Source organism: Amia ocellicauda, chromosome 19 (genome assembly GCF_036373705.1).
Source record: "Amia ocellicauda isolate fAmiCal2 chromosome 19, fAmiCal2.hap1, whole genome shotgun sequence".
Taxonomy (NCBI): domain Eukaryota; kingdom Metazoa; phylum Chordata; class Actinopteri; order Amiiformes; family Amiidae; genus Amia; species Amia ocellicauda.
Window position 1 is genome coordinate 21,175,612 of NC_089868.1, and position 12,938 is coordinate 21,188,549.

Here is a 12,938-nt window from a genome sequence, read left to right on the forward strand (position 1 = left end):
GTGATTTTCATCTCTGGGAGACAGGGTCAGTCCAAGTCAAGTGCAATGTCAGCGAGAGGGTAGTGTTTAAAGGGTCTGAACTGATGGAAGTGGTGTAACTGATATGCATTTTGTTTAAACTGAATCACATCTGTATCATTTTCCCTACTCAGGATCTGTAAGGCTTTAGGAAGCCAAACTTGGAAAGGAATGAAGACAAATATTAACATGAAATTGGGTAACTGTTACCCATCTGCTATTTTAATACAGTGCTTCTGTACCTGTGACAGATATCGAACAGAAAGCTCAGCAAAGTCTACAAAGGCATCTAGCGGGGTCCTCTGCGAAGTTAAAAGCCAGCTGCAGCGTGACCTCTGACACTATCCTGACAACGTACATGAATCCTGTCCTCAGCACAGGGTAAAAGCGTAGTTTAGTTTCCATGCAGTCACATTCACCTCACATCTCAGGTCTAGCTTCAAACAGCTGTCACAAACTATGTCTTCTGGTGGCTTTGTGGAAACTGCAAGAAATATGTGACATGTGAATTAATTCCATACTAAGCCGTTACATATGAAAAGCAACAAAAAAAATGTACATTTCATTTATTTGAATATGCTATGCTCATCTAATTCTGTCCTAAATCTACATTTCACCTGCCTACCAACACCTGATTAAAAGCACAGAACTTGACGGTGGATTTGCATGAGGCAAATGCTGTCAAACCGAAAGTGCGGTAATGTAATCTGGAATTGCTGGGTGGGTCGACGTTTTGATTTGGTTCAATCCTTACCGAGCTAAGAAAAAGGGGGGTAAAAATGTTGTCATTTGTTTTACCTCACCTCTTTATCGAGCTGCTATCCCTGCTAAGTCATGTAAATATTTCTGAACAATGAATACCTTGGGAAAAATTATTATCTGCTTTACTAGATAAACAATGCAGTGATAATACATTAAAGAAGCAAACTGTCTTCAAGAAAGCACTTGGGCTAAGAAACACCAAGGAGGTACTGTACAGAACAGCTGACAACATCAAATTTCAGAATGACAAATGAAAACTGGAAAATATCTGGAGGCAGTGGGAGACACAGGGGAGTTTGAACGTTGTGAATAGCAGAGAGGCAGTTTGGGTAAGACTGTTCTCATATGGAACAGAAATAAAGCTTACAGTACCATTTGCATTCAGGTGAATACTGTGTACAGCTCTCCTCACCTATTCATTTGAATTTGAAAGTCAATTTGTAACTCGTGCCTCGTCATATTAATCTGAAACTATTGCCAAAAAAAGTAAAGTAATCGCAGTTTTAAACAATGCCAGACAGTGTCAGTTTTACCGAGGAGGGGCTAAACACAAAACCAAACAGTCCACCTCTGAAAGCTAGGGAAAATTAAAGTGTTCAGGTGCATTGCAGTAATAATCGGCCACCCGTTCACTGGAGCCCTTCTTGTTTATGCATCACACAAACAGAGCACATAAATAAAAGATACCCAGCTAACTTTCAGTGCCTGGAACACCACTCGTTTATCTACTATTTAAACACGCTGGGAAAAAACGCTATTTGGAATAGAGTGCGCTCCAACTCATACAAACAAACACAGATGTGATGCACAAAACAGCAACCCTGAAATGTTTGTTGAGTTGATTTACTTTCTGTTGATTCTATATCAAAATAACCTTTCCATCCTACCCAGGGAGGCACGAGCTTCTACTTTTGTTTTCCATTTTGAATGTACTGCTAATTAAAAAACCCACTGCTATGTGCTAGTTCTTTATTTTATATAATATCAGATTCTCTTCTAAATAATCCTCCCCTTGTTTCTTCATGCAAAATCAGTACGTATGTAGGTTTCCAACTTCCAGTGCATCTAATAGAGACACAGCAATCACTGCTTCCTACAACCACTTATCTTATCTAGTTCAAGTACCCTGAAAAGTGTTATTGAGATACTCTTAATAGCAAGAAGATTATCTGCTACAGGGGTGTCAACCACTTCAAGGGGCTTAAACTAATTCTGCTTATTATGACAGGAATATTATGAATGTCATATTATGCTATGTGTCATGTGCCATATGCTATGCTATAATAAAAATAATAGTAATAATAATATTTAATAGTAATATCATTATTATAAACAGATAAACAGATTTTTATTTTGTGCGTATTAAATAAACCCCCATACTGTAAATAGTTGTCACTGTTTTTCCTTTTTTTTTGTAATGCAGAATCTTTCAAATGAGGGAAAAGAAGGCTGATATTTGCACAATAGCAACAGACCATGAAATGATGCTTCCCCGAAGGCCAACAACAGTAGTAAACAAACCCACTGCAGGGATTACTCGATCCTGGCAGAACTGGCGCAGATTATCTTGCCAATAAAACATTGACAATGATACAAAGTGGAACAAAGTAAAACCTTATTTACTATACAGAGTCAAACAGAACAGAGAAATGATTGGACGTTTTACAGCACGATCAACAGTTTGTTACCGAACACTCCACATTTCGGCGGACCGTTCTGCAGTAGCTTCCTCCGTTCTCTACCTCCATTTCGAAACGCTCAGAACCAATAACTGCTATTATGGCTGATTGCTGAAAATTGAGTAGCCCCGCAGCTTTTCCCCGCCACACAAACGCCAGGGTTTGAAAACAGATTTTCACATGCTTAGAGACAATTTCAAGGTCATTCTCTGGTGGATGATTCTAACAGACAGGTTTTGAATTTACCAATGGCTGGATGTGACTTCCTGCCACAACCACTGCTGTTCATTTACAGTGATTTTTTTTTTCTGTTTCCATTCAAACCATTCCTGAAACATAATTAACGTGACAAGGCAGGGTGTGATTTTCTTAACCTGTTTTGTACTTAATTCTTTTAAAGTAAAAAAGGTGTGAGAATGAAGGTTATAAGTCACATTTCCTATCACATATTTAGCTGTGTGTTACCATCTAGCTGTTAGCAAGTACAGCAATTTAGCATCAGAAAATGATTGTGTGCCAACAGCCAATCAGCTTCCAGATCTTGCAGGCATTATCAAACAATCATTTTATGTAGTGGATAATCAGTTGGGAGTCACGGGGAGACAATTTTAACTCCAACCTGCATAGATATAATATAGATGTGTAAACCAATCTTTTTTTTTAAGATTGAAACTATTAAATAATCCTTTTGCAGACACTTGTCAATAGCAACTTAACCAATATTACCAATTTAAAAAGTTCCATACTAGTAAGAGAATACATTTGTAGCTTTGAAAGGTGAACATAAAGTACATAGAATAACACAAACTCAATAAGGAAAAGATCTATATACAGTTTATTGCATGTCATATACATTTGTACAGTATAGTACACGAGTACGTGATATAACAATCTCAGATTGCACGGCTAAATATTAGGCAACAATTGGAAGCATCCCAAGGTGTGAATTGTTCATGTGAAGTATATAAACATCTTTGGCTTCAGTGTGGAATCTTCTTATTGATCACCGTCTCTAAAATATATCACAATACATGTCCTGTTTAATGAATATTCCTGGATTAACGTGATTTGCACAAAAATGTTGTCTGTTGAACAGTTTTTAGTATAGCTTTCATTTCCAGGTGTTAATGACTTGTTATTGCTGTATTTTGTCTAGATGAATATTTTAATTCCATGATTATGCAGCGTATGATGGGAGTATTATTGTCAAGACTTACTGCAATTGGGTTTTCATCTACGGCAGTTTCCATCCCATTACAAAGCTGTTAGGAAGCTACAGAGAATTCCCTCTTTTATAAAAATTAGGTTTAATGTGTAATGAGCCATTTTAGGGTTAAGAGATTATCGGATGATTGGAGTTGCAACAGTAAGAAGTAAGGATGATATTTTTATACAGCAGCTGCTAAGTCCCTGTTGTCAGAGTTCATCCTCTGGGTAAAGAAGTGCGAACAGATTACTGCAGTGAAAGCTTAGAAAACCAATTCTTGTGCCTCTCTTCTTAGTCCAAACACCAACGTGCTAACCAGCACCGTTAATCTCACGCCCATGTGGACAACCTCCTGATTTATGTAAAAGGCTAAAGCTGCTTATCCTATGCATAGACTAACACAAAATCATTTGATTGGTGACCTGGAAAAACTTGATTATCCACCCATGATTATTATAGGAATACAATGTTTGTCAAGGACACATCTAATTTGATACTTGTTGAGGGGCCTGGAGGAAAAAGCAATATATCTAACAGCTGTATATTGCCTCTGGTTTTGAAAAGCGCTACTTTACAGCTGGTTCTTATTCAAAGCACAGCACAGTGGAAGTTAAAGATAAAAGGCATCTCATAGCATTTTGTGCTGCATAGTAACAGATGGGTATATAATTAAGGTATTCAAACATCATCAACACAGATAACTTTCAAATTAGGCCATGTAAATAATTTCCCACCATATTGACGGAAGTGGAGGATTCCAGGCATTTCAGCGCTTTCAGAAACGAACTGCTAAAAAGCGGTTTAACTCTTTTTTGAATGCTGACATCTAGTGGCCGCTAAGCTGGAATGCTTCTCGGAGCTTTGAGAAAGGTAACACGTCTAGATAATTCAGACATCTCCCAATTGAAAAGAAAAAAAAAAAACATACACACACAAAATAAACATTTCTGTTTTGCAGTGAAGTGCCAGAAAAATGTCTGATAATACTTAGTGCAGAGAGAGTACAAGAGCTGGCTTTTAGAGAACCAACTCAAAATACATTTAACACTGTACAAAAAAATAAAGAAAATTAAAATCAACAACAATAATAACAATAATAATAATAATAATAAAAACTCTTGTAATTTACAAATCTACATAGTTCACAATAGGTTACATCCAGTACTATAGTTTTCTATGAAGAAATTTCCCTGAATACATGCTGCGAACAAACAGTATTTATAGCATTTTTTAACCATTTTACAAGTGTCTGTACATATATATATATATATATACTGATCAGCTAAATTAAAGCACCAAATGCTTCTTTGTGTAATAAAGATGCACTAATGTAGAATGCACACAGTGATGTAACATTAACTTAAGTTCAATTGAAAAAAAACAGAAGACCAGGTCAGGTCGTGAGGTTCTCCACATAATTACTGAGAGCAGTATTGTTTAGTTTATTATCACTTATTGTTAATTAATATTGTGGGAGAAAAATACTTAAGAGAGGTGTATCTTAAAAGCTGATCAGCATATATTGTCTTTGTTTACTACAACATTTTTTCTGGAACACATTTTGCCAGTGAGATTAAGTCAAATAAAAAAGGCAGAAGACATTTCTATAGATATCAGACAGACATATTTCTTCATGTGATTATTTCTCATTTCTGGGTTTGGTTTGTAACTAAATTAAACCTTTTTATGATACTTCTTGATAAGGAAACCATGATTCATTTCAGCGAAAGAAATTCAACAGGTAACGATGATATAACTACCCAAGACAAGTAACAATGAATGGAATCAGTTCATCAAAGAAAAGCGGAGAACCATTTCCACAATGGCCATCGCTTTCATGTTGTAACCAGACACAGCAAGGTTTGGAAGAAATCAGAGCTGAAATTGGTTAATTAGTTGAACTGTTTCACGCCTAACATCAAACTTGCGAATGTGCCTCCACAAACATAGTGCTGCAACTCCGTGAATAATGCGTACACCTCATAATTACTTAAAATAATTGTATTTCCTATCCAGTTCGTAAAACAAAGACACTACTCCTATTTACAGCAGCTCCAGTAAGTAAACATTCAATGGGGGCAAACACGCTTGGAGCCACTATACACATTGTATAAAACCGATGTAAACACGTTGGGTTCTGTAAAACCATACTGCCAATCAAACAAGAAATAATTTGAATTGTATTACAGTGTGAGCGAATACTGTAATTGTGCTAATATTTTTAAGTCATGCAGGTATTAATTTTTTCAGTATGATTTAAATTTACCAAATTTCAAATGATACTGTATAAAACAATTACTTTAATAAATATACATATTATGAATCCAGACATCCATAATTGGATTAAGACTGGAGTGCCATCCCAACACCCATATAATTTAATTATATCCATTTCAAATGGAAAGCTAGAGGCACTGTGTTAAAATGTTTACCAGTAAAGAACGATTCCTATTTTTTGTTGTTGTTTCTTGACAGCTTGTACTGTACTTCAGTCAGATCACATTTCCTAACATTTTAGTAATCTGAACGGCAGATAAAGTGTGACAACTAACAATATGTCTTTTGAGATAAGCTTGCTGCGACACATTTGCATTTTTCTTTCAGCCTAAAAAATATATAAATCAATTATTCTCATGTAGCAGTGACTTTCTTTTTTTAGAGCGAATGTGTCGCGATTTCTAGTGCCGAGTCCAAGGTAGTGATTGTAATCTGTGCTGAAAGGGGTTACGTGATGGAGCGCTTACAGTCTTACAGCCTTCGCTTCGAGAGCAAAGACTGCAGATGAAGTCATCAATAATAACATAGGTAAGTAGGACGCGGGGAAGGTCAGGACGAAAAAAGTATCTGTGAGGTAAAATGAAACAGCTCAGGACTTTTCCAACTCATCAAGGAGAGTCTTAGCTGGGGGTGGAAATGTATTTAAATATTTACCATCAGCCAGGCTGACACTGCGTGCTGGTAGGAAGAATGACAAGAAGAATAAAGCTGTCTATATTTGTGAAGTTCTTCAGGGAGTGAGAGGTTCTGGCTCTGAGCTGGTCCCTATTGACAGCAGACTGGCAGGCTCTTACTTGTAAAGCTGCAGGCAAGCCATTAATCTGTCAACACAAGCTTGTGGAGAATTCCCAACATTTTATAGGCATGGTTTCTTGGATAGACAGCAGTGTTGTGCACGTTTTTTCATTTCCAAGCCGACAACAGAGACACAGCAGTGTGCAATTCACCGTGGTCCACAGCGATGCTTCGCTTCCAACAGGCTTTACTCCCTCCGTCATTCCTCCTCCTCTTCTACATAGGTGGAGGGAAACCAGCCCATCTGAAATGGAAATAAAAGGGAAACACTGTGAGTGATAACCTCGACTCTTACACTGTGCTTTTGCCTCTATTTATCAATAACTTTGGGAGACGGAAACAAACTGGTTGGCTCTTCGGAGGATGGAAGGGCAAACGAGACATACTTCACAGTACATTAGGCAAAGTGGTTACCGTGTTGGGTTACCAAATCTGATTGCTGCAGCTGTGCTGGGATAATGAGATCCAACAGCAGTCCATCAAAGCCCTACTTGGAGCGCACCCTCTATTATCTGACTCACTGACAGCTCATCTTCTTTCCAGATAATCGCCACAGGTACAATGTCATTTACCACTGAAAGACACCCCCTCCCTATTTCTTTTCCACTTAACATGGCACTTGTGCTGCTGCAAAGACACCAGAACCCTGCAATGGACGTCTCAATAATCCAGAGGTCACCGCCTCCGTGGGAACTCGATCAGAGGCAACGGCAGAATGTAAAACACTCAACCGGCTCCAATTCAGCCCACGACGAGGCCTGTGAAACCCAGTGATCCAAAAAACGGAAAATGACACTTGGAAAAACCCTCAGGTGGAGAAAAACATGGTTTCACTCCCAGACAGAGTGAGTATAGTACTCGGTTTAAATGAGTTCACGTTGCGGTTAACTCCGCTGAAATGTTACTGACCACTTGAAGTGTGACACACAGATGGGCCTGCTGCTCAAATAAAATACTCCTTCACTAGAAAAAATACTTGTTTTCCAAACAAATGACTTCCAATATTGTTTTAAAACACACAGCGCCCCATGGTGGACAACTGGGCAGTATCGAACACCTATACACAACAATTCTCCCAACAAATACACGTATGGACACATACCAACTTCTTTTTTCTCAAAATATTAGTTTTTTATCACAAAAGTTTCATGAGACATCAACTATTTCATTATTATGACAGATTCTCATAATGTCTAGGTGAGGGCCACTGGATATAAATTGCTCTGAAAAGCAATATGAACTCTTGAGTTCACTTATGAATGGTTATTGCACAGGTTAAAGGTCATTAGAAACATGTCCCTTGAGGTAAAAGCAATACTCACCCTGCCATTAGCCTCCCCTCTCCACCAGCCATTGGCGCCTGATTTTGTGTAGATTTTCACCACATCTCCTTCCTGTAAGGACAGCTCTCTTGTGTCTCGGGAGCAGAAGTCATATCGGGCAATCGCAATACCAATTACTTTGGGAGTGAACACTAAAAAAGACACAAAGTGTAAATTAATAATTTCAAATAAGAAAAGAGACAAGTCAATGCATTTTATTCCCATACAGTACAGCTTTACAGCACAATCCTTGTCCCAAATGTAAGCAATATGTCGATCTTTTTCACCTTTACTTAACAAATCACAATAATCACAAAAGAGAATCTTTATAAGAAATCAAACTATAATAGCTTTAAAAGTTATGACTATATAAAAAGTAAAAAGCTTACTAAAATAAGCACAAAACATTTCGATGTTTAATTATTGTGGTTGGTGTTATTTTTATTATGATGATTAGTCTTTAAATCCTTTGCTTTTATTTTATATACTTTTACTTAACTTTAATCTTTAGTTCTTTGCTTCTAAAACATAAATCATAATATTAAAACCACTTTTGCATTTTTTGTTTTACAAATTTAAATGGATTGTGCTGCTTTAAAATATAATTGTTTATTATGCCATGAAATCTATCATCAGCTTAATTCTCCAAAAACTGTAAAGTCTCCACATGTGGCAAGATTTCAGCTGTATTAAAATACTCCAGTAATACTGCTTTAGAAAGTGTATTTGAACCTTTATTTAATTATACACAATAGCATCTTCCCTTTGGATAATTGTACTTATTTGATATTTACATCTAAAGTATGCCGTAATATACCATATTTTCTGCCTTTTCAATATAAACTAATACAAAAATGGCACTACACTACAACAGAAAATATGAATATGAAACAACCCTGCTGTGAGACATGTGTTAACTTGCCTTCGCTGTATGCAGATAAAAAATGAGTAACTATCTCATCCTCTATTTCCAATTACAAAGGCTTGTACAGACACAGTATGGGAGGTTTATAAACTGTTACCATGCAAACCCTATTATAACAACAACAAAATGTCTGCTTTTATAAACAGGGGGAACTCATGTTCATATCAGGTCTAATTGAATCTGACTCATTCTGTCCTGCAAACACGGAAGACTAATTGATTAACGAGAAGCCATGTTGCTCCTACAGGCCACTCAGGCGAATGGAGAATTATTTTACGGGCAGAGACTAGCACCTAGTATTGGGAATCCTCAAGTTTTGAGTAATGGATTTAGCATGTGTGGCCCTTGAAAACATATACATTTACATATACATACAGAGATTGAATGCAGATAGCAGATATTGATCCTACACAATATCTTGTATAATATACAATATGCTGTATAATGACTTGGCGTGTGTGTGTGTGGGGGGGATGCTCTGTCTTTAACATGTCAGCGCTCTGTACATTAAGATAGCACATACTTTGCAACACACAAATAGACCAATACAAGGGTTAGAGAGCTGGGAGGGAGTTATTAAACTATGAGCTATGCAGGCAGGCTGCAGAGAAGCAAAATGAAAGGAATATAAAGCAGTACCTGACCAGAAAGGAGCAGAGGAAGGAGGAACAAAGCTGTAGCCCGGAGGAGTTACAAAAGAAAACCCACAGAGCAATGGGGCTTAGGTGAAAAAAAGAGAGAAGCAAAGAATAGTTTCAATATTAACTAAACGTTTGGCAAAAGCTAATAACAGAACAGTTAAAAAAGAAACATATATGTAGACATCCGAGCTCCAAATTAGTCAACAAGATAATGTGGTCCACATACAACAAACACTGTCTCCAGGATCGAACAGGTGGGTTTACTCCCAAATATGACACATTCACAAAAGGTGAGATACATCTGCATTCAGGATGGAGTTTTTCTCATCTATTCCTAACGCAGTATTACTGCATGTCATTTTGACCCAAACATGTCGGGTTTTGTGAGTTATGTGTTGGCATCTGTTTCTGTCTTTAACGTCTGAGGGAATTATGAAATAGGCACAACAAATACAATCTTTACTGGGAGGGCAGACTCCTGTCACCCGGTTTCATTATTATATCTGGAAGGTGTATCTGAAAGGAGAGTACAATGTCTTTTGTAGCCTCTTGAAACCTCTCTAGCCACACCTGTTTATACCTGGCTTGTCAGACAAACTACTATTGCCAGTAATAATTCAGACGTTTTTGCCATCTGATACTCCATCTGACCACAAAGGACAACAGGTGGTAAGAAAACTAGTGAACTCAGCAATATGTGTACCATTTCCCTCTTTCTCGAGGTATATTCAATATGAATCCTGTCCGTTCATGCAAATTACTTATCAAAATACTAAATATAGGAACATTTTTAACACAACAAATGTCACTTAAATATATGTTATAGATACTAACATGACAACAGTCGATGCAATGATCCATTGTGTACCCTTTATTGAAAATATTATTTTTATCATACATAAACATATTCCACTATTTCTATTTTTCTTCACTCAACCCAGCTATCTCCTTTGTGTTTAAAAGGCGACAAACAGGCAAGAGACATCCTCTTCTGGCTGACATCAACAAAAGATTTTTGTTGGACCAGGCCTTAAGATCTCTCCTGGTGAGGGAGACTATAAAGCCGGTACGCCCACACAGCGCTGAAGCGCGTCTTCTGAGAGCAAGGGAGAAAACCTGCCGCAAACTGAACAGGAAACTTTCTTTTCTATAAAGTCTGAGATGAAGGCGCAATATTGAATGGCAGGCATAAACAAACATTTCTTATAGTGCCTTTCATGTCAAATACTGAAGGGACTTCACATAGCATTAGGAAATGAAAACTAAGCACAATACCACATCCATGATTAAAAACAGTAAAGATTTTATTCTCACTTTCTAGCTGCTTCTTATTACTTTAAAATAAAGTTGGTGATTTTTTTTTTGCATGGGAGAAAAACAAAACTGCCCTTAGTTCCCAGTAGGTTGATTCTAACTTTCTTGAATCAGTATAACTTCAAGTTCAAAGGCAAATATCATCTTAAAGTAACAAAACGACTGCTTGACAATCACATATAAAGCTTTTCACATTTACAATATATGACTCCATATTCTTTATTACTTGACTGGCTCCATGGGAATAATGTAATTTAACAATGAGTTTGGGACTCATCAAACACAATCTTTATCTGCTCAAATTAATCCTCATATGAAGATGTGAAGTCAGGATTTGAAGAATAAAGCTGACCGTGTTTTTTCACACTATTTAAAAATATACTGTTGTATGTCATATTGTTAAAAAAATATTGTACATGTTTAAACCTATGGAAATGCTATACTGAAATTAAACCATTGAACCAATGTAAGTAGAATATTGAAAACATTTTTAGATACTGAATCTAAACTGTTTCAATGCATGTTTAAAACACCGTGAAATTTCAGTGTTACAATTTAGACATACAACACAAAATATATATTTTTTCAAGTATTTGATTCTGTGTAATGTACTACTTGCAAGTGGCAGGGCAATATTCTAAATGGTGCTTGATGATGTTACGCCTCTTACACTTTTTAAAACCAGCTGTTCATATTTCTTAAAAGTAATTCCTGGTGCTGCTCGAGCCTGTTTAAAGTCATGCATTTATTCATGACCGCACACTGCTTTTCTTAGGTCTGCTCTTGGCATAGTGTCCATTCTGCCTGTCTGTGATGTCAAACTAGCTGAGAGGCATCAAAGAGACGCTGGTGTTCCTGCTACAAGTGTTGCTTAAAAAAATTACAGAAAATGGACATTTCTCCCAGGACTCCACTTCTCTAGATAAAGCCTATATCATAATTAAGACTGAATGCGTTTATGTTTCTCTTCTATTTTACAAAAATATGGAGAATTTGGCTGTTAAAATATTTACAGCGTACTGGATAAAATGGAATTATTAATGGCTGCTGAAGTACTAAAAATCCTGCAGGCTTTTCCATGGATCCTTGGTACTGTACACCAAAAATTCCTTACACAACGTTACACCTATATTTTATTTTCTAGCAAATAAGGTGTATCCTGGTAAGGCATATTTTCAATGAGAAAAGGAACAGTTTAGGGTCATATTGTTTTGCCACTATTTCTTGAACTGGTCTTTATTTATTTGATTATTAACATTGCACAATCAAATTCCCAAGGAAAACATTCCAGGAAATACGCCATGGACGCCAAACTAAATTTAATTCAATTAAAAAAATAAAATAAGGCCCTCGGAACCTCTTTGAAATAAGAGAGAATGATTTCTCTCCAGGTTTCATTTAATCTAGTTTGGAGCTGCTGCAGTCATCTCGTCTGACAGAAGAGAATCTCTCTTCCTTTCACTTCTCACTGCGATGGGGGGAAAAAACAGAATGACAAGCTTTTTGCTGATATTAAATGCTGCTTTGTAATTTGGGTACGTTTTGTATAAGGCACACGACCTTCAGCAAACTTAGGTGTTTTCTGTGCGATGACATATGGAGGCAGAATGAAATCTCATCTCAGTGCTGATTGCAGTGCATCATAAACTCTCGATCAAACCCTCAGTGCAAGCTTAGCCGGAGGTGTGCTGATGGCACAAGTGTAGCGATTAACCCCTTCCTCCCAAAAGCAACTGCGACAAAAAAGGCTCCTTCATTGAAAGCGCCCCTGCCTCATGCACAGCCCATGTGAGAGTTATGATTTGGCCCACACAGCCTATTTTCTGAAGTAGGTACCAAAGACACGGCATAAATAAATTAAAATGCTGTGGGACCTCCTTAAAACCCTGAAATATGCAAGGTCAGCATCTGGGCCTGAGTGCATAAGTGTTAACTCACAAATTACACATGCAAAATGGGTGAAAAAGTAACAAGATGCAGATTAAATAGTATACCACA

General features: G+C 37.1%; 1 protein-coding gene across 1 annotated transcript in view; it reads right to left on the minus strand.

The window, feature by feature from the left end:
* Positions 1-3,271: 3,271 nt before the first annotated feature.
* vav3a (vav 3 guanine nucleotide exchange factor a) overlaps positions 3,272-12,938 on the minus strand; it is a 68,264-nt gene continuing 58,597 nt past the window's right edge. The window contains exons 26-27 of the mRNA XM_066691896.1: positions 8,061-8,212; positions 3,272-6,982 (exon numbers count right to left, since the gene is read on the minus strand). Coding sequence (XP_066547993.1) covers positions 6,938-6,982; positions 8,061-8,212 — 197 coding nt within the window. The 3' untranslated portion in view covers positions 3,272-6,937. The remainder of the gene's footprint in view (positions 6,983-8,060; positions 8,213-12,938) is intronic.